General features: G+C 42.2%; 2 protein-coding genes across 4 annotated transcripts; both read right to left on the bottom strand.

Annotated features, from left to right (window-relative positions):
* Nucleotides 1-5,483: 5,483 nt before the first annotated feature.
* zc3h7bb (zinc finger CCCH-type containing 7Bb) lies at nt 5,484-15,565 on the bottom strand. 2 transcript variants are annotated; one of them, XM_086140749.1, is made up of 21 exons: nt 15,370-15,565; nt 14,493-14,554; nt 14,332-14,368; nt 14,000-14,197; nt 13,364-13,522; nt 13,057-13,197; nt 12,390-12,432; nt 12,052-12,287; nt 11,560-11,854; nt 9,905-9,963; nt 9,680-9,779; nt 9,412-9,573; nt 9,106-9,311; nt 8,890-8,990; nt 8,611-8,792; nt 8,261-8,340; nt 7,900-8,159; nt 7,079-7,184; nt 6,598-6,706; nt 6,167-6,300; nt 5,484-5,744 (listed from the first exon to the last, which is right to left on the bottom strand). In XM_086140749.1, the coding sequence occupies exons 2-21, from the start codon at nt 14,549-14,551 to the stop codon at nt 5,709-5,711; spliced, it is 2,703 nt and encodes a 900-aa protein (XP_085996875.1). In that variant the 5' UTR covers nt 14,552-14,554; nt 15,370-15,565; the 3' UTR covers nt 5,484-5,708. The 2 variants fall into 2 exon arrangements, with proteins under 2 accessions (XP_085996875.1, XP_085996876.1); XM_086140750.1 differs by having other exon boundaries at nt 12,052-12,284; nt 15,370-15,501.
* A 338-nt stretch (nt 15,566-15,903) lies between these two features.
* On the bottom strand, nt 15,904-17,715 carry cby1 (chibby 1, beta catenin antagonist). 2 transcript variants are annotated; one of them, XM_086140591.1, is made up of 5 exons: nt 17,605-17,715; nt 17,287-17,385; nt 17,004-17,109; nt 16,800-16,912; nt 15,904-16,674 (listed from the first exon to the last, which is right to left on the bottom strand). In XM_086140591.1, the coding sequence occupies exons 1-5, from the start codon at nt 17,608-17,610 to the stop codon at nt 16,606-16,608; spliced, it is 393 nt and encodes a 130-aa protein (XP_085996717.1). In that variant the 5' UTR covers nt 17,611-17,715; the 3' UTR covers nt 15,904-16,605. The 2 variants fall into 2 exon arrangements, with proteins under 2 accessions (XP_085996717.1, XP_085996718.1); XM_086140592.1 differs by having other exon boundaries at nt 17,528-17,658.
* Nucleotides 17,716-20,343: the final 2,628 nt, after the last annotated feature.

Here is a 20,343-nt window from a genome sequence, read left to right as displayed (position 1 = left end):
GCCCCGGGCCAACCGGTTACACACGTTTGTCTTGCGTTCACGGAAAGAACGCTGATTGGTTACCGAGTCTGTCCATCTCAGCGTCGACAGCCAATCACGAAGCGGAGCTGAGGTTACCTAAGGAGAGAAAATGCGGAGCCGCTGAAGGGAACGATTACGCAAGAAATAATTACAATGCATAGTTATCACCAGTCCAAGTGTAAAGAGTTAATTATTGGGTAGCTAATTAAATTCTTTACTTATTAAATTCTTCTTTTTTTTTGGCTTGTGGGGAGGGGCCAGAAAAACGTGAGATTGCATTTGCACGTGCAGTTTGTTTGTCACACTATTTTAGACACGTGATTAAAACGCGCTCAAAGCCAAGCAGGCTCCAGAGGTGAAGTTACTCTCCAGAGTAGCAAGATATCCAAAATAATGAGTGTTTTATAACGCTCTCATTGTTGAATGGTTCGACAGAAAACTTCATTTACACATTCATTTCAGACAAAAAAAATCTACTCCTCCATGCAGGTTAATGCTATATATTTTCTTAATGGAAAAAGCATATCCTTGCATTAAGAAGGCACCTGTCACTTCTCTCACAAAATTCCACAGCATGAATGTGAAAACATGTACCTGACTAAATGAGTTGGGGGGTTTCCAATTTGCATGCCGTGCCTATTGACCACTAAGCGCTGGAATAGAATCGGCTTCCGTCCAATCGAGATGTCAATAAATCAAGCTCACAAGTCCGACTGTAAAACAAGACTGTCAGTCAGCCCACAGGAAACATGCATGTTTACACGAGCATGTTGAAACATCTCCTGATTTTAAATGAATTGTTCTCCTCTGACGCTCAAATATCAACTCAAAAGGACAAGGAGAAAAGCACATTTCACCTCGGTGACATCTGCTCAAGCATTCTGTCTGAGCCAACAACACACTTTTAAGACCTGGATAAAGTCCGATGAGCAGTTTCCAGGCATTTTGTTTTTTTTCTCCAAGTTTGCTACCGTTTTTTTCACTTGATCTGACAGATGTGAAATTCCAGGAGGGTTTTATGGAATACAAAATCTTCACCTGACTTTCTCTTGGGATTCAGTCAGTAGACTGAAGTATCAAGACCAAGAATTTCAACAAGAAAAACTCATCTTCAGAAGAAAGAATAAAATCAAACACTTTCTTGATTTTCTTTTAAACAGTCTGTTTATTAAATGCTTTGAAGAGATTTGGTCCATTTAAGTAATTATGAACGTCCAACCAGGGAGGAGAGAGGATAAAACAAAGTCGGTAAGATAAAACATAAAACAACAAAATGTAAAAATACAGTACAAAAAGAGGCCTTGTTTTTTCCACTTCATACAACCCTGGTTCATCATCGCAGTTGCTGAAAATAATTCAAATAATCCATAACTTCTAACTGACTTAAAAATCGACTCTTAGAGGATTTCAACGTGAATGTGAGAGTGTGTGTTGCTGGCGATTTAAATGACAGATCGTTGGTTCAAGGAGGACGCTCATGTGCCTGTTGGCTCAGAACTCAGAATGAACCATTAAACCGCAGTTGGGAGCTATTTTGCTGAAAGATAAAATATATTCGAGCGTGGTCTCATCAATTGATGGTTTTTAATCCATTGGTGGTCTGACACACACAGTGCCAACAGGTATTATGTGAAAATAACAGAGCCCGCTTATGCTCAAGATACTTCAAAGCTCTATGTCTGCATCATGAGGAGCACAGCAGGCACTAGAAGACTCTGCTCCAGTGTATCTTTATAGCCCAAAACTGAATACTTCTAATTCAGGCGGCCAGTTTCGGCAGCCGAATTTACATCCCACACATACACACACACACATGCATACACACACACACATGCATACACACACACACACACACACACACACACACACACACACACACACACACACACACACACACACACACACACACACACACACACACACACACACACACACAACAGGCTCTTGGCTTGCAAAGTGTTTTGTCAGTTAGATTTTAAGTACAAACTGTAATAGTACATTCAAACAGGGCTTGAGACGGTAACATTGAGTTCTGAACATTTACCCCTGCACATGAATCACATGGCGTGATGCCTCCCTTCTACGTCTGGAGTAATAGCCTGCCTTAAACGGCATGCGCGAGCACACACACTCTCACATAGAAAATGCAGCACAGGTACCCACTGGTAGTTTTGTCTGTGCATGTCTGAGAGAATGCTGGTCTTTTTTTTTTCCCAAAAAACAGAGCAGAAGCCTTGCCTCAAATGCTTCACATTTCAGTTGGTTATTACGGTTCTTTTCATATCTTTTAAGGCAGGAATGCACACATTCATTTTTTTCCCTCGCTGCAGCTTTTTACTCGCAATTCATTTCATCTGTCTAAAAAATGGCCCAAACCAACCTTTGAATTGAGCATCTGAGTGTGGCAATCCCTCTTTACCACTTCTTTTCAACTCTGAAAAACAAGATGGGGACACATTCCTGACCACAGCAAACTTTTTTTCACAGCCACAGAAAACAAAAAGAAAAACATCTCCACCATCTCTTATCTAAATTACCTTACAGGGGTGTCTAAGTATTATTATAGGTATCATGTATCATATACTGTATATAGTAAGCAGGATTATACATTAGGGGTATGTATCGTTTTATAGGTGTAGTATATCGAATAAGGCGCCATACGAGAGTATATAGGCCTCCGTGTATGCTTCGGTTTCCAGAACTGTCCTTGTCAACTGAGTCATCTCAAACAATAAATGTGCAGCACAGGCAGTCAGTTTCTCTTGTAATATCACTATCACACTCTTCTTTGACAAGCATCCATTATTTCCTCAAGAATATTAGCAGAGCTCATTTAGCAATTATATAAAGGGTCTACCACGCTGAGAAAAACGTCTGGATCGCTGTTGCTGCTCTCCAAACAGAACTGTGCACGGCTGCATACACAGACGCATATTTACTTAATTATCATATTCATACATGGATACATATATAAAGATAGAGTTATACATTGCAATTAACATACATATATCAATAGCATATAGAAGAGAAATAGAAATAGTCAATAGATAGCAATCATTATCGTCATTATATCCATAATACTAGGAGTAGTAATACGATCCCTCAAAGAAGCTAATAGCTGGGCTGCTCAAGACAAGGGCGTCCTATCAGTCATCCCTGAACTGATGCTGAGTGATCAGAAAACTGATCAAAATCTGCATATCCAAGTCTAAATCCTTAGACGGTATGAAGTCCGGTGGTGGATTTAGTCTATGCGGCCTGAAACCACTGAAATCATTCATGTAATATTTGGTTCACTAACAAATCAAATAGGCTGCAGAGTAAGATCACAACTAATGGGTCATCTGAGCTTTTTGACTTATCTTCAGACTCTTAAACAACATACTCTCACCAAAGTAATTACATTTTAAATTTGTAAAATTTTCTACAGAAAGCCAATTAACCTTCCAACTACCTCAAATACAATGTGCAGCGCTGCGTCTCTTGAAATTATATTCCAAAACTTGCAAAAACAGTATTTCGTTTTCTCTACTCGGACACTAATTTAGCGGTTTTACCCTTTTATCAATTTCAATACTTTCAACCTGAGACAAAAATCAAAACTCACCCCTGTCTGGAACAACCCACAGAGAAGGAAAAATTACAACATAAAGAGAATAATAAAAAAAAAAATTAAAAAAAATCACTATATTCATCTAGTTCAGCGATACATGTCATATAGCAATACCTCAATAACAAGAAGTTCTTCTATGTAATCAATACAGGTTTTTCAGGTTATATAATTATTAAGCTTAACTGCTAATTTATCAATTATCATTAGTAGTATACCATTATTTGCAAATATGTATAATATGTGTGTATATGCATCTGAATATAGACAAACCTCCATTGTTTCTCAATCTACAGTGAAGGCAAGATAGAACAAGATGGCAACAGATATCCTACCTCCAATTATGTGTGTATGTGTGTGTGTGTTTATGTGTGTACATGTGCGTTTATGTCTGTATGTGCATATTTATGTCACATGTGAATGTGTTGTTTATAGGCACAAAACGGGGTGTGAATCCCTGTCTCAAGCTAGCAGGTGTCCCGCAATGAAACCGTTCTTGGGGCTGCTGTGAGCTATCAGGAACACTAAAATTTGGGAGCACGTGAGGAACAGAGGTTCTGTTTGAAGGCTGTGGGAGTGCGACTGCTTTTTAGTGAAAAAATGACCCCAGCGTGACTGAAAGCGTGACGGCTTACCTTTACTTTCCAATTACCTTTCATATTTTAGCAATCAAATGCCTTAACAAGCTGTAGTCTATTCATGAATCACTTTATCCAGCAGCTTTTCAGGGTATTCACCGCTGCTCATCCATAATGAAAGTCTCAGGCATGCTAACATTTACACTGGGCTTCAGTCACAGTGAGATCAAAATTTCTTAATGGGCAACTGCGGTCTAAATGGATCTATTGCTGAGAGCAGCTTTAGTTAGGACTCGTTTGGTGGCCTTCCGACACCAACTGTCAGCTGCATGCCAGTACAGATTAAAGTATGAGATGATGGATACTCTATGCTGTTCTGGCAAACACTTTTAGCCATTAGCCTTGTGTGTGTTACTTTAGTCACAGGGGATGATAATGATCCAAAAAAACCATGTTTTTTAATCCCGCTTTTTGTTGACTGCAAATAAGATATGCATGTGGCTACCTGGCTGTGCTCATTCGGTGCAGAAACAGTTGGTGTGAATCCAGCTCAATAGAGGGGGTAAAACTAATTTATCACAAGAATTGAGCATGCAAATATTCTCATGTATGTCTCGACCACAGTGACAGGATTTTAAATGACCAATTTTCTAATTTTAAAGGCCCATGCAGGCATTACATTCATAGTGCTCTACCAATATGGCAGACAAAATAACAAGGAAGTACAACTCCCACTAAAAAAGTCACACTCAAAATTACCTTGACCCTCTCACTGATTTTTCCACAAGGGAAGGAGAGTAGGATTTGGTTCTATTGCAAACAAGGAGTGTCCACGCAGACCTCTTTTAAGAGATGCCTCGTCAGTCTGGACCGCCATCGACAGCACCGTCAGCTTGGCTTTTTTTGGCACTCAAGTTGAAATGTCAACTTTTAGCATAAGAGCTCCATGCTTCAAGTGCGTTTTGAATTACCGCCAAGCAAATCTTGTGAATCACGACCAGCGCAACTACCTAAGAGTAACTTCGGTGCTGTGAGGTGTCCTAAAAAGAGAACACTAAGAAAAAAAACTAAGAGGTGCCTGGTGGAGAGTAAGATGTTCAGGTCCGAGAGGGAACACGAGTGGATAATTTTAGTCAAAGCAAAAAAAACTTGTTGACTGCGGAACTCCTGTGGTATAATCTCCTTGAGTGGAACCTAAAGGTGCTGTATTCAACTGCACAGTGATATGAAACAAAATGTTAAAGCCAGGTTCTGCTTGCTTCTACTGTCAAAGCTTTCCCTCTGGTCATCTGTGTACGTTGGGCTGTGTGAATGTGTGAGTGTGAGTGTATGTGTATGGGGGTTCTCATGTAAGTACATCTGCGCTCTTACTGCTGGCTCAGTGCTAGAAGAGGTCAGACTGGCATAGAGACAGACTGTTCGTTTTGTGGCTGGTGTGGCTCGACTGCCTCCACCTGCAGCTCAGCAGCATTCAACCGTCTGGAGTCACACCACTTAACTCAGAGGTCGTCGCCATCTGACATTCTCCGGCCTCCCTGGAATAACACGCATTAAAGAGTTGGATTTCATTAAACACAAATTGCCATGAAACACACATTACTAAGAACAAACCCATGTGTTGACTTATAAAAAGCCTATCAGAGCACTTGATGACAGAATGCACAAAATCGACATGCACACTCGCGTATGTGATGTTTCAAAATAAAGATGGAGGATGAATTTAATTGTTGATTACAAATCACAGATCAGTTCTCCAGTATGAGTGGATTTTGGGTGAAATATTAATTTAAAAAAATAGGAAGGTGAAACTGTTGTAGCTATTGAAAAAAAGGGAACATTTCCAGACAAAAACAAAGCAGGTTTCATTAACTTGCAGAGGAGCAATCTCACCACCACGTTGATACCGCTGCAGTACGAAGCCACGCGTTCCCACTCTGCCATTAACGTAATCACTCACCATGCTCTCTGTGTAATCTGCTGTTATGGTGACTTGTTTGTCCTCTGGGGGCGGGGTCACAGCCGAGCTCTCTGTTCGTCTACTCTGATTGGTGAGCTGCAGCCACAGTTCATACATCTGTTGCATGTCTCTCACTGCACAGGGCAGAAAAAGACAATATTTGGTAAGAAAATTTCACAAGGGCCAACATCATTTTCAGCTCCCATGTTTAAATATCAGAATAGGTGTGTGCATGTAGAGCACTACAATGGATTTAGCATACTATACTTATTTATTGCTCATGTTGATTATCAGATACTAACAAGGCATCAAATAATAGACTACTGTAAAATAAAGACTGACAATAGACCCCTGTGCAAAACACATCAATAAAGTATTATCATATCTTGCAAACTCATGGCAATACAGGAAATGATGACACAAAATCTTACAGCTATTGTTCTTCATGTATGTCCAGACATCCCTCTCCTCCAAACTGTGTGCGAATGAGCAATTCCCAATATAGTGGCACTTCTTTTGCTTCATCACATGTACACACATCTGTTTGAAACACAGGTGAAACCGAAGAGTCTACAATTAATGCAGATTTGTCTGTGTTCAAATTAGCAAGCAACGATTGTTGAAACTTCACTGTTGCTTCAGACAACTGTTGTGTTGTAGCCAGAATTAAAAGGACATTTGTTATTGGAAAAGAAGACATTTCCGGGTTTATTGGCTTAGGTAATGTGTTACTCAACATTTCTTTTATAACCAATACGAATACCTCAAGGGTATAAGAGGCAAATACAGAAAAACAAGGTGAGCAGCTTTGAGAGTGAAGAGTTAGTAACAGCAACAGTCCTCCGGGGCAAAAGCAGAGTCAGCTGGAATCAGCATGTGAGTGGGGGAGAGTGTGGAAAGGAGGGTACTCACATCATATTGCTGTGGATAGGTGCGGGAGAAAGGCAGAGGTCGAACTACAACCCACTTCTTTTTCTCAAATGATTTCACCAGCAAGACTCGACGCTCTTTTGTCCAGCTAAGGAGACGCAGAGCACAAAATACAGTGAGGAAAATTGTGTTTTGTAGGTAATGGACTTTGCTTGGGCTTGCTATTATTTAGACAGTTACTCTAAGTTTACCAACAAAACACAGTTTTCCTTGCACAAGCACACAGTACCAGGAGGATTACATGGCACTATTTACATGTACATATGAATGTACCGTATTGAGGGCACCTGAACATAAGCCATACCAGCACACGCACGCACGCACGCACGCACGCACGCACGCACGCACGCACGCACGCAAGCACGCACGCACACACACACACGTTTCAGTGGCATAAAGCTCACTCGCTCCCCCACCAAAAAAATCCATAAATTAGGCGCATCATTGTTTAAGCCACAGTGTTCAAAGCATGAGGAAAAAAGTAGTGTCTTGTGGTCTGGAAATTACAGTACATGTAAATTGTACATTTTAATTGCAGCAATGAAGAGTTTGGATACAGTCAAAGCAATGGAAAGTGCATAATTCTGATGCCAAATCAACTTATTGTTGGTCTGGAGTAGGAAATCTTAATAGGCATTACCTTGAAATGCATGGCTTTACAGACACAGTCATTAACTGAATAATTTTCAGGCTTATTAATTTGAAAATCGATTAAATGAATTGCTTTCATTATTTGTTGCGACAGTCTTTTGCATACACATACCTCAACTATACCAGAGCCACTGTGGAAATGCTCTACTGACCTGTGTCTTGCTTTAGCGGTGCAGTACTTGAGGTTTTTGTCAGGCTCGTTGACTTGTCCCTCTCTCCAGCACTGGCCGCACACAAACTTCATCTTCAGGTTAAGGGGGCGGCCCCTGCCCATCCCTGCACCCAGCGCTCCCACTGAGCCGACACCACCTCCACCCATGCTATCGCCTGCTGCTCCTCCTGCACCGCCACCACCCATCCCTCCCAACCCTCCAACAGGTGCACTGCTGCTCGGATGGGGAATATGGATGGGCTGCAAGATAAATGAAAAAGAATTACAAACGAGCCAGCGCCGGTAAAATTATTAAGAGTGTTGGTGAAAAGTGACTGGGTGTCATTTATTTCCTGCTTCACCTTCTGCTGCTTCTGTGCATTCTGTTCCAGTCTTTGCCAGTGCCTCTTAGACTCCTGCACCATCTCTTCATGGGTGATGCCTGGATGAAAAATTCATGAATGTTTAGTAAGCAGAACTTGAATGTTGGTAACACAACATGTTTTATAAATGGGACTGATAAACACCATTCCAGAGACTGCAGTGCTCTTTAATCAGTCACTGAATGCAATATTGTGCACTGGATTAGAACTTTTTTAGAAAAACAGTCAACCGTAATCATATTAAAAATCCAGTTATGGCATTATATCTATGACAGACAAAGCAAATGTACTTAAATAAATTAGGTTTAACATCAGTGTGTTCAACCCACCGGTGTCCTGCTGCAGTACCCAGCATTTCAGCTCTATAACGGAGTGTGCAAAAGAGCAACTGTCCTCCCGCTGGCAGCCATAGCGAACCTCGTGGCGACACACATCAAACTGGCAAAGGGGGTGTAGGGGACGCACCTTGCTGTGGCGCACATTGGCTGACCTCACTACATGCACCAGGCACCTGTGGTGAGTGTTGCTCCATTAAAACAAATTCTCAACATTTAAAACTACTGACGAAATGATATCACAGTGTGAAGATTCTAACAGGCATCGCTCACTTGTTGTCGTCGAATGGGTGTCGTGCTGTGAGGTTTGAACAGACTGCTAAGTTTTCCTTGCTTCGCTTGCTAATAATGCGAGGCTTACTGTCAAAACATTCCTGTCGAAAACAGAGAAGTGTACAGGTGGCCCATATTCAACTTCTCTTAGCATGCAAAGTGAAAGAGCAAGAGGGTAAGTAGAAGAAGATGAGTGCTTGAAAAGACAGAGCTCACCTCACAGAGGAACATGAACATGCCCATGTGGAGCTGCAGCAGCCTGGTGACACTGAGTGCTCGTCTCTCTGTGCTTCCCAAAGGATCAAACAGCAGCTCCCGGCTCAGTGCGCCCTTCCTCTCCTGGGTCCACACATCAATTTCTTCCTGGCAGTAAGCAAACGTGCAGTTCTCCCCATACTGACACTCCTGACGCTCCTGCACCTCTATTGGACCCAGACATGAAGGGGTGTGTGAATTTTAATAGAAACTTATTTGGCCTCTCAAACTGGATTTTCAGAATTCAGTTTCAAAATACTAACATACCTTTACAGAGAACAAAAGCCCCTAAGAAGTTGTTCCTTGCAGGTCGGGGCCGAATTCTCTTCCAAGTGGGGTCTTCCATATTCTTGAGGCGACACAGCAATACGTCTCGCTTACATCGATGCGCTGCCTCTGGCTGGTATTTGTAGTCCATCACTCGAGGACCTAAAAGCAAGGAGAGGACAAAGTTCTCTTGTGGTAAGAGTTAAATTGCCTTGAACACCTTCACTTCCAACTCAAAACATTTGAGATGAAAACAAAAGACGTTCACCGATTCGGCTATAACAGGCATGGCAGGCCTGGCGAAACTCGTGTGTGGCAACCAAAGGATTCCTAGACAGTAGGGAGAGGTTGGTTCCCGCTGGACCATTCTGAGGATGAATCAGAGCATCAGGCTTGAGATGTAAGCCAGACATGGCTGTATAGCTACACAATCAGAAAAATACCTGATGGAAACAATATTTAACGATACTGTCCTTACGTGCATATAACTTACGGCATGTGCAGCACTATGGTTTCGCATTCCAGGGATGAAACTGTGACAAACCCGTCCCCCTAGAGACCACAGACACAAGGTCACAGATGTCAGACGCAGTATGTTATGTTTCTGTGGGACAGACAGCAGCTGAAACAAATTTCAGGTTTTAGCCATATCATGAAGAATGGTGATCCGTAGGAGGATGCAGCAGGATCATGAAGAAGCGGAGGTATTTTCTAACCAGATGCAGAAGTAATAAATATGGAATTCTTCACTCAAAAGTGTTTGGTATGCCAAGCACACATTCTGGGCTCAATTTTGATTTTGTTTTACCCAAAAATGCAGCTAGGGCCTAGGTGCTTGGTTCATTTCTTTATGAATAGGAAATAGCGATAACACATCCTTGCGACAGGCTTGGCTCAGGTAGTTGATCGACTGTCTTGAACCAAAAAGGAGCTTTGATTCCCAAGCTCCAACTTGGCTGCCTAAGTGTTGTTGAGCAAGACACTAAACCCCGAACTGCTACCCTGACACTGTTAAAAGGCTGCCCGCTAATCATGGTTCATAAATGATGGGATAATCAATGGAGAAGGTAAACAATATCCTGCAAAGGATAAATAAAGAATTCTTAATTCAAAATAAAAACACAATGCTGCTGGCTGAGCTCCTGCCATTAAGTAATTCTTCACACGAGTTGAAGCACCTTGTGCTTTTTGTCCAACAGTGTTGATTCTAGATCCAAATTGATGTTTCCCAGTTTTTCTAACCATGCTTAATATCTGCAATTTTCTACAGATAATAAATCATTTGTAAAAGAGAAGCTATAGGTCTGATATGTGAGAATTCAGCTCAGACAAAAGTCTTTCAGAACATACAAACAAACAGACGTGAAGCTTTTCCTCACTCTTTTCTTGAAAATGTTTTTCAAGACATGCTCAGCTTTTTCAGCATACCAGACAAGTTATCACATCATACACCAATACACTAATCCATCTAGAGACACAATATGGTAAATGGTCATCAGAACAGAAATCAGACACCACTACAGTTCTCTGCTGCTCCTGTGTCACTCAACAGAGGAGAAACAGAGAGGAAACCGGCCACGGGAAAGAAAAACCTCACTTTCAGGGATCAATATGAGCAACAATTCATATGAATGTGGCTATGTAGTCTTGAGGCACTTCTTAGGAAAAGATGATTCCTTACCGGGGTATGAAAAGCAGATAAATCTAGCAGCATAGTCAAATGGAAACACTGGGTAGCAGGACTACACTGGGGGAACATGCAAATTTGATTTGCTGGTAGCGTCAAATGGGATGCCAGCTAGAAGCAGAATAGTGCTGTCTCAATGTTGCCCATTGAAGACAGTGTGAGAAATGACATGCATGTGCATAACTTTCGACCCATTTCTGTTCCCTGCCTCTCATAAGGCAGAGACAAGCGGACGGAGAAATAATATTGCAGGACAAGTTGAGCTTTTCCAGAACATTTGACTTTTTTTCTTGTTTTCCATCACTGAAAAATTGGCCAATCGTGGGAACCCTGCAACGGTTTAAATTGCAATCATCCGATTTCTGTGTAATTGTATTTGTTCTTTTGACCAACAATGCCCAAAAATATCTTGTCAGCTGTCTGACCATGAAGATTTAAAGCAACATAGAGCTCATACTCACCAGGGAGAGTGTACTCAGACAAGGAGTCCAGACCTCCAACAATGACACCTGGCTTCCCATCTCCATCCAAGGCCCCAGTGGAGAACCCACCCAGTGCGTCCTGCGCCTGGGTGGAGCCTTGGTCTCGCTGGGCTAGCGCCGAGTACGGCTCCAGAGGGGACATATCACTGATGGAGGAGCTGAAGAAGGTAGAGGGAAGCTGGGGTGATGGAGCAGGAAGGTTCGGGGAATAGGGGGGCCGAAGACCGACTGCAGTATTTGGAAGGTTTGTTGGAATAGCACCTTGGACTGGACTCTAGATCAGAACACAAGCAATAGTTGACAGTTACTTATATTACTCCACTGAAAAAAGACACACGCACAACCCTACCAAATGATGAAAGTCTATCTTTATGTATTCTTTACTTTTGCCTGACCTTCTACACGTGACACATGCTAAAGGGATGGCATTACAGGGATTAGCCATGCATGATTTGACAGCCTTTTTCTCACCTCACTAACTTTTTTAGGAATGCAATCCATTAGACTTCCCAGCTCCCCCTTTATGGAACTGCATTCATCCATGTGCTCCGAAACAGGGACCGAATATGGCATTGGCGGCAGCGACTGGCTGCTGGGGCTCTCAGACAGGTCAGTGCATGGAGTTACCACTGAGGTTGCAGGGTCATCACTGACTGGGATGGGTGTAGCCAAAGGAGCTGGAATGCACTGTGCATTGGACAGGTCTGCTGAAAAAAGGATGGGCAGAAATAAAAAAAAAAGGAAGAAATGTGTGTTAGCCAAAAGGCTTGAAGAGAGGAGATGTGAAAGGTGAGCAGGTATTGTCCTACCTGGTCCAATGTCACCAAGGGATTCCAGCCCATTGGAGGACAACTAAAAGAAAAGACAAAGGCCTTCACCATTACATGTCAGCTTATTACAAATTTAATAAAAACTGATGTTAACATATAAACTCTGTGCATTGAGGGGTTAGGATTTGCTGAGACTAAGTAGTGTATACAGCGTGGGGTTCCACATTGGTAATTCATCATCTGAGGCAGACAACCACCAATTTTATGCCAGTGCAGTCACAACTATAGTGAGATGACATAGCCACTATTAAAGTGATTATAACCATCTTAGTGAAACCATTGTTCTCTAATTGTGGTTATTTAGCTCTTTCAACTGAGCTTACTTAAAAGTTATATAGGATTGTTGTACCTACTTTATGATAAAATCCTGCTGAATCTCTAAGTATTGTATTTGACAGCTGCATCCCAATATTTTTACCATTTGTAATAACACAAAGTATTTAGTTGATTATGAAACATATTTGACTTTTTTTTTCTGACCAAACACGGCCCATCTGAGTAGCCCCAATGCATTGTAATGGTGAATGTCTACCATGACATACATGTCAAGACATATACCTGACCACTGAATGTAAGCCAATAAATTCTCTTTACACCAATGGAGGTTGTCTGAACTCAAAGTCTGCAGCACGGCAATGCTACCCACCTCTCCAGTCGATGCAGGCGCTTCTCCATGACTTTCCCCTTCTGTGGCAGTGGACTCTGTCTGAGGGCTGATGTAGGCTTTACGGCCCTTGAGGCCCAGTTTATTCGCCAGCTCCTGGGCCAGGTCACTCACCTGCCTGTCCTGAAGGATGTATTGTAAGAAAAGTGGGAACACTATACAAGTAAGAGTGTGATCACCACATGCTCAAATTTAAAAACCCTTTAAAATTAATGACACAGAATCAATGTCTAAACACACTGAAATTTAAATTGAGCTTTCAGAACACTTTTTTTAAGCATCAACATACATGTGGTGCAGTAAGAAGACATTTTGTTCCACATTCGTAGGCTTCTCGGAGTCGTCCCAACTCCCTCAGGCAGAGAGCCTTGCGGTACAAAGCTCTGCGACTGCCTTCTGACACAAACAACGCACTGTCACAGTCCTGTACACCACGATCATACTCCCTCTGAGGAAACAAACAAATAATGCATTAACAGGCAGACACAGAGAACGTCAATTGAATGCACAACATAAATTCACATTTAAAAGAAAAATAAACTGCTTCAGCTTTGTGGTAAATTGCTTTCATTGCATCAACTGGCTACTTAACCACATTAATATGAAGTGTAAACATTGGAGAAAGGCATATTAATTTTCCTCTTTCCAACTTCAAATTTACTGTGGTTAACATGGCTTTAAAAAATCTTTTGTCTAAAGGTGACTTTATCTTGTAAGCGCTACAGGGAATCAAGATTAATTTAGTTTTATTTTGTTTTGTTTTGTTTTACAAATCAACTGAAATGGGAGCCACATCCACAAATGGAAGGAAATAAAACAAGCTAGGCTGTGACCGTATGTGCCTGGGCTGGTAGGCCCAGATATTATGGGTCCCACCTGAGCTATAGACACACACAGCTGCAGATGACACCTCCTTCTTCCATACCGTTTGATAGAAGGCAGCGGCCCTGTTGACATAGAGACTCTCGAGCAGCTCGTGGGGGATGACAAGGGCCTCTGCCTGGGCATACCGGGCAACACTGATGCCCTCCCCGTACTGCTGGGTGGCCTGACGGCTGTCCCCGTCTCGAAAGCACGAGTTGCCCTCATCCAGTAAGTTACACACCAACTGGGTCAGAAAAGCCTTGGGAGAAACATGCCAATGAAACAAAAGAGCAGAAAAACATTGAGGGGACATAGGCAGGTTCAGAAGGCCCCTGAAGATGTTCAAAATAAGGATGCTCTGAATTCCAAACAACTTAACGATTGATGTCACACCTCATAACTCTCTGGCTCTGGGAAAGGCAATGAAGACCTGAGGAGACAGGAGAGAAAGGTTTTCATCACTTTAAAGAACAGGTCTGCACATTGTCAGGGGGTTGGGTGTGAAGGTTAACGAAACACAATCACTTAACTTCGAGTATTACTAAAGTACGTACTGGATGAAGCTCATTGCTTTTTGAATCTCCTCTCTCCGCTTGAGGCGATCAGGATCCATAACCTGGGAATGGAGACAACGTTAACTTGCACCGGAATTAACGCCACCACTTCTTGAGTAACGGCATCAACGTGTTTGACAGCTCCGATCAAAATGCCCCCCATTCATCCCATTCATCTCGACTATCGCGACATTTGTTATGTAAACGCTGTAAATACAGCATGTTACTTTTACTAGGTCTTCTACGGCATGTTCGGGCCTGCCAATAACACAAGCCAAAGCATCGGACTTGAGTTAAAACCCAGCAGAGGTTGCTAACTGCAAACGGGCTTGTTGTTGGCGTTGGAGCAACACCGGTCTGACGACGTTGATGGAAAGACGAGACACATTTACTTAAACAGTGGTCCCGGATGGGGCAAAGCAAAACGATTACTTACATAAGGAGTATGGACTTAAGCGATACCCGTGACAATGTTGTACAAATGGTGGCTAACATTAGCATGTGATGAGTGGGTTTCGAGAGGGCGCATTCCACCGTAATAAGACACCAGCGTGTATGTAAATAGATTGTCGAGTAGCATCCGGTTAATTGATAAAAATCTAAACGTAGTTTACGCTAGCGAGAGGTCCCACACACAGGTCAGGATTAACGTTGCCTGCTAACCCTCGGCTAATGGCTAAAGTTAACTAATGCCACAAGGGTTCGATTATAAAAGTAAAGTTATCTTGCGAAGTATTAAGGTTTGAGTCCACTAAGCAAACCTTGTTGACGAGTCATTTCTGGTATTAACTAGTCAGACGGAGTTAGCTTGTTTTGAAGGATTCACTGGTGACTCCCCAGCTAACGTGAATTGTCAAGCTTCCTTCTATTAACTCACCTATAGTTAAGTTTCTGCGCCCTTTCAGATCACAGATAGCTTCACAGATTGCTAGCGATAAAGAAAGGAAACAAAAACGGCCAAATATCAGTCAATATCCAGGCGCATATTTGAAGGTTCAGTGTTTCTGTCATTGATATGCGGACGGTCCACGAGTTTTTTCTTTTCTTTTCCTGAGCTACGACTGCAGTCGTACACAACTGAGCGGCTAATGTTAGCGACCTCGCGGCTAGCTAACCTAACTGTCCGAGACAGTGCAGCATCGCAACAAGTTTCCAGGAGAAAAGCCGCCACGGGACGGCAGCAAAACTGCGTCATGTATTGTTTTGGTTGAGCCTTGTTTGCGGTTGCCCTCAGCTGTAGAAAGTGTAATTGCTGTTTGCCCAACTGAGCTTGATTTTTTTTTGCCTCAGTAATCCTCGAAAAGGCCTAGTTGCTTTCCATCAGCTGTAAGTCACACATTTTCACTCGAGGGTTGCACAAATGAGTCACATGTTACTCAAATACTCAACGCCAGTGACTCTGAAAGCTTAATATTTCATTGTTTTTAATTTTTTCCGTTACTGGGTGCAGGGTCACAATAATTCATATGAAAATACATCCCACGTAGCATTTATAAATCGACTTCTGTCAGGATCAAGTGAAAGCACGTCCATTGAATTACATGATTTTTAAACCTTATTATGCTTTATTGACAGTTTTTCAAAAGGAAAGTAGAGAATGAATGATAAATATCTTGTCTGATCATAAATCAAATAAATACATTTTATACTTTTCAGGATGAAAACCAAGATTGTCAACATCATGATTGCACACATGTTGTGTCTTTATTCATTTTTCCTGATATTAAGTGTTAAACATTGCTTTTGAAATAATTGCAAGCCAATAAAACCATACTACATTTATTAGAATGGGATATCTTCAGTCCTGAGACATTTACATGTTTCTTCTTCTCCTTTCGGCTTTTACATGTTTCAAGATTTATAATACGGACTAAATTCTTAGAAAAAGAAAACGAGAGATGGAAACATTGAATCAGATTCAATGTTTGTGGTCATAAAGATTTCACAACATAAAATGTAAGGACTTGTAGACACCCTGTAAGGATACAATGCCCCCAACAAAACAAGCATGATCTATGAGGCATATTCTGGCATTAAACAGATTCTTGGCTACAAAAAGAGCTTAACTCAACTGAAAGAACACTTCATACAAGAGTGCTCAGCTTTACTTCTGTCAACGTTGAGTCTTTATCTCGTCTACTTCTTTCTCCATCAGGTGATACTCAACTGTTGTTTCTGTCAACTTCGAGGGAAAAAAAACAGCTTTGTCAGGACAGTGAAAGACACCACAGGTTCAATTGATGATTATATGCGACACCAAAACATATGAAAGCATTTCTGTATTCAGACAACACACCCCATGCTTACCATGTCCAAGAGAAGTTCAATTTTCAGTTTTAGCAGATTGTTCTCCTCCTCTAGTTGCAAATTCCTTTTTTTAAGTCTCTGCATTTCTCTGCTGGACACATTCCCACCAGATTCTAGGTGATGATACCACAAAAATACAAGATCAGGAAAAATGTTCAATTGTCATAATTTTTATGTCATTTTTTTTTTTTTTTTGGTTTTAACCTGATGTCCATTGTCCATCTTCAAATTTCCAGGTCTGTCCTCCAATGTTCATTACAGGCGCTCCATACTCAAGGCCAAGCTCTAGTTCTCTTGTTGAACGGTCCAGCTGCAAGAGATAAGAAGGAAAAAAATCCAAGTCTTTGATATACTATAATTTATACCAGATTTAACTCTCGTGATGTGAAGCCGCACTCTAATGAAATATGCCACATTTCAGAGGCACCAAAACACGAATTCTCAGTCTGCAGTGCCCTGTAAGTGGTGGGTAACAGCTTCAACTCACCGTGTGAAGGCTAGACAAGGATGAAGACTTTCGAGGGGGTGTTTTCTTTGGACTGAATGCTTTTCCAAAAAGGGGCATCTTTAATGACCTTTTGAGATCCTAAACGAGAGGTTATATAGCGGTAGTAACAACAGACAAGAAACGAAACCACAGTAACTTCTGTGTTTGTTGTTAGTAGAACGGTCAAGCTAATGCTAATGCTAGGTCGCTAACCCACATCAGTTGTAGGTAGCAGTCACACCTGACATTTAATTCAAACTGTCCGTTGTTTCGGGGGTTAGTAGTTGTTGTATCACTGAAACTATAATATATATTTACCTCCATATAGACTATCAATTTCGTGCCTTAAAAAGTAAGATGGGTATCCCCCTTGTCCAGTACGGAGACGCTTTTCACGTCGCCACTGAGAAAGTTCCATGTATTTTTCTTACGTAGTGCCACTATTTCAACATTGCATCGCTACAGGTTCAATACATCTTGTGAATTTGGAAACTATTGGGCAATTTACATGTAAATAATCAAATAGCTTCGAGTACCAAATTCACACATTCCTGATGATAGACGAGTAATCAAATGATTCGTGCAAATAATACACGTGTGCCCCTGTAAGAGACAAATAATGGAACCATCCAATACTGTGTCGCCATGGTGACACACCACCATCGGACTCCTCGTTATTATTGTTTTTAATGTGTTCGCACAAGAATAAATTATTTTAAAATTAAAAAAGCCTGCTTATCGACAATGACATTTCGGTAGTGATGGTAGCACACAGCATACAATCAGATGTGTCAGGATCTATTTAAATTTTTGTCCCGTAATGGCAGTGTGCACCAGTGGTCTGCAGGATAAGGTTCTGACCTTCTAGGGTCAGTGTCCGGAATTTTGGGTTTGAGTCCCGTCTTGGCCAGTGAAAATTTTCTTTATCCAAACTAAAACTGGACTCTTTAAATAATGGAGATTCCCGAATGAACTACGTTCAACAGTTTGAGTAAAACCACTGGGGGGGGCAAGGGCCAGTGTCTCCCCGAGCCGGCCCCAAGCCCAGGTAAATGCAAAGGGTTGCGTCAGGAAGGGCATCCGGCATAAAACTTGTGCCAAAATCAAAAATCCGAATTGAAACTGAGAATCTCATACCAGATCAGTCGAGGCCCGAGCTAACAATCACAAAAATTGGGCCACTGTGGGTAGAGGAAGGAGCAAAGGAAGGCATGTTCAGAAGCAAAGAGAGAAGAGGAAAGGCAAGAATCTGGGACTGAGAGTAAGGACTTTGAATATTGGGACGATGACAGGAAAGGGTAAGGAGTTGGTTGACATGATCCAGAGAGGAGAGGTGCTTGTTGCATATACCTGTCGGTGCTTTCCTCGGCTACCTTAGATAGCTGTAGCTGTAGCCTTTGGCCAAGAGCAAATGTCATCAGGTGATGTACAACCTTCACTAGGTGTTTCGGCCCTCAACCACAACACCCTCCAGTTGGTGGACCGGCAGTAAGTGGCCAGCTTACTGCCAATCTGCCCCTGGCCTCCAGCATTGCTCCTCTCTCCTACGCCATATCCAACACAAAGCACCTTCTGCCTCATCCCCCATCCTACGAGCAGCTTGCTACTTGCTTCGCTCATCCAAGCCAAGGGCAGAAAGTAAATGCCATGCAGACTTAGCTGGGAAGCCTGATGTATGGAGAAGTGTGATGGTGCCCATTTTTAAGAATAAGGGGGATGTGCAGAATTGCGGTAACTATAGAGGGATAAAGATGATGAGCCATACAATGTTGTTATGAGAAAGAGTGGTGGAAACTAGACTGAGAGCAGAAGTCAGCGTTTTTGAGCAGCAGTATTGCTTCATGCCTAGAAAAAGTACTCCAGATGCAGTATTTACTTTGAGAATGTTAAAGAGAAGTATAGAGAAGGTCAGAGGGAGCTGCATTGCACTTTTGTAGACCTGGAAATAACAAACGACAAGGTGCCAAGAGAGGAACTCTGGTATTGTATGAGGAAGTCTGGAGTGGCAGAGACGTATGTTGGACTGGTGCAGGACATGTATGCTAGCTGTGAGACGGTGGTGAGGTGTACTGTCGGTATAACAGAGAAGTTCAAGGTGGAGGTGGGACTTCATCAGGGATCAGCTCTGAGCCCCTTCTTGTTTGCACTGGTGATGGACAGGCTGACAGACGAAGATAGACAGGAATCTCCATGGACCATGATGTTTGCGGGCGACATTGTGATCTGTAGTGAGAGCAGAAAACAGGTTGAGGAAAATCTCGAGAGTTGGAGGTATGCGCTGGAGAGGAATGAAGAATTAGTTGCAGCAAGACAGAATGTGTGAATAAGGAACCCAGGTGGAACGGTGAGGCTACAGGGAGTGGAGATCAATGATTTGGAGGATTACAAGTACTTAGGGTCAACAGTCCAGAGCAACGAAGAATGCGGAAAAGAGGTAAATAAACAGGTTCAAGCAGGTTGGAATGGCTGGAGAAAAGTGTCAGCAGTACTATGAGATAGACGACTATCAGCCAGAATGAAAGGAAAGTCGTACAAGACAGCGGTGAGACCAACGATGCTGTATGGACTAGAAACACTGACACTGACAATAAACAGGAGGCAGACCTGGAGGTTGCAGAGATGAAGATGTTGAGGTTCTCTTTGGGAGTGACGAGAATTAATAGGATCAGGAATGAGTCCATCAGGTCAGCACATGTTCGATGTTTTGGAGAGGTTAAAGAAGCCAGACTGAGATGGTTGGGTCATGTACAGAGGAGGGATAGTAAATATATTGGTAGATTGCTATATTGGTATGAATTGGAGCTGCCTGTCAGGTATGGAGGAAGACCAAAGACAATATTTATGGATGTAGTGAGAGAATATAAAGTTAGTCTGTGTGAGGGAGGAGGATACAGAGAATAGGGTTCGATGGAAGTTGATTCACTGTGGTGGCCCCTGAAGGGAAAAGCAGAAAGAAAAAGACTTCTACAGGAACCCATCAGGTGATAATGGAGTTGGTTAAATGGTGCCTATTACTGAGCATTTTGTCAGCAGCAGTGCATTCTTATCCTGAGTAAC

The sequence above is a fragment of the Fistularia commersonii genome, chromosome 33, assembly GCF_037954325.1.
Source record: "Fistularia commersonii isolate RoL2024-O1a breed Wild chromosome 33, RoL_Fcom_v1.0, whole genome shotgun sequence".
NCBI classification, from domain to species: Eukaryota; Metazoa; Chordata; class Actinopteri; order Syngnathiformes; family Fistulariidae; genus Fistularia; species Fistularia commersonii.
This window is presented reverse-complemented; position numbering and strand designations above follow the sequence as displayed.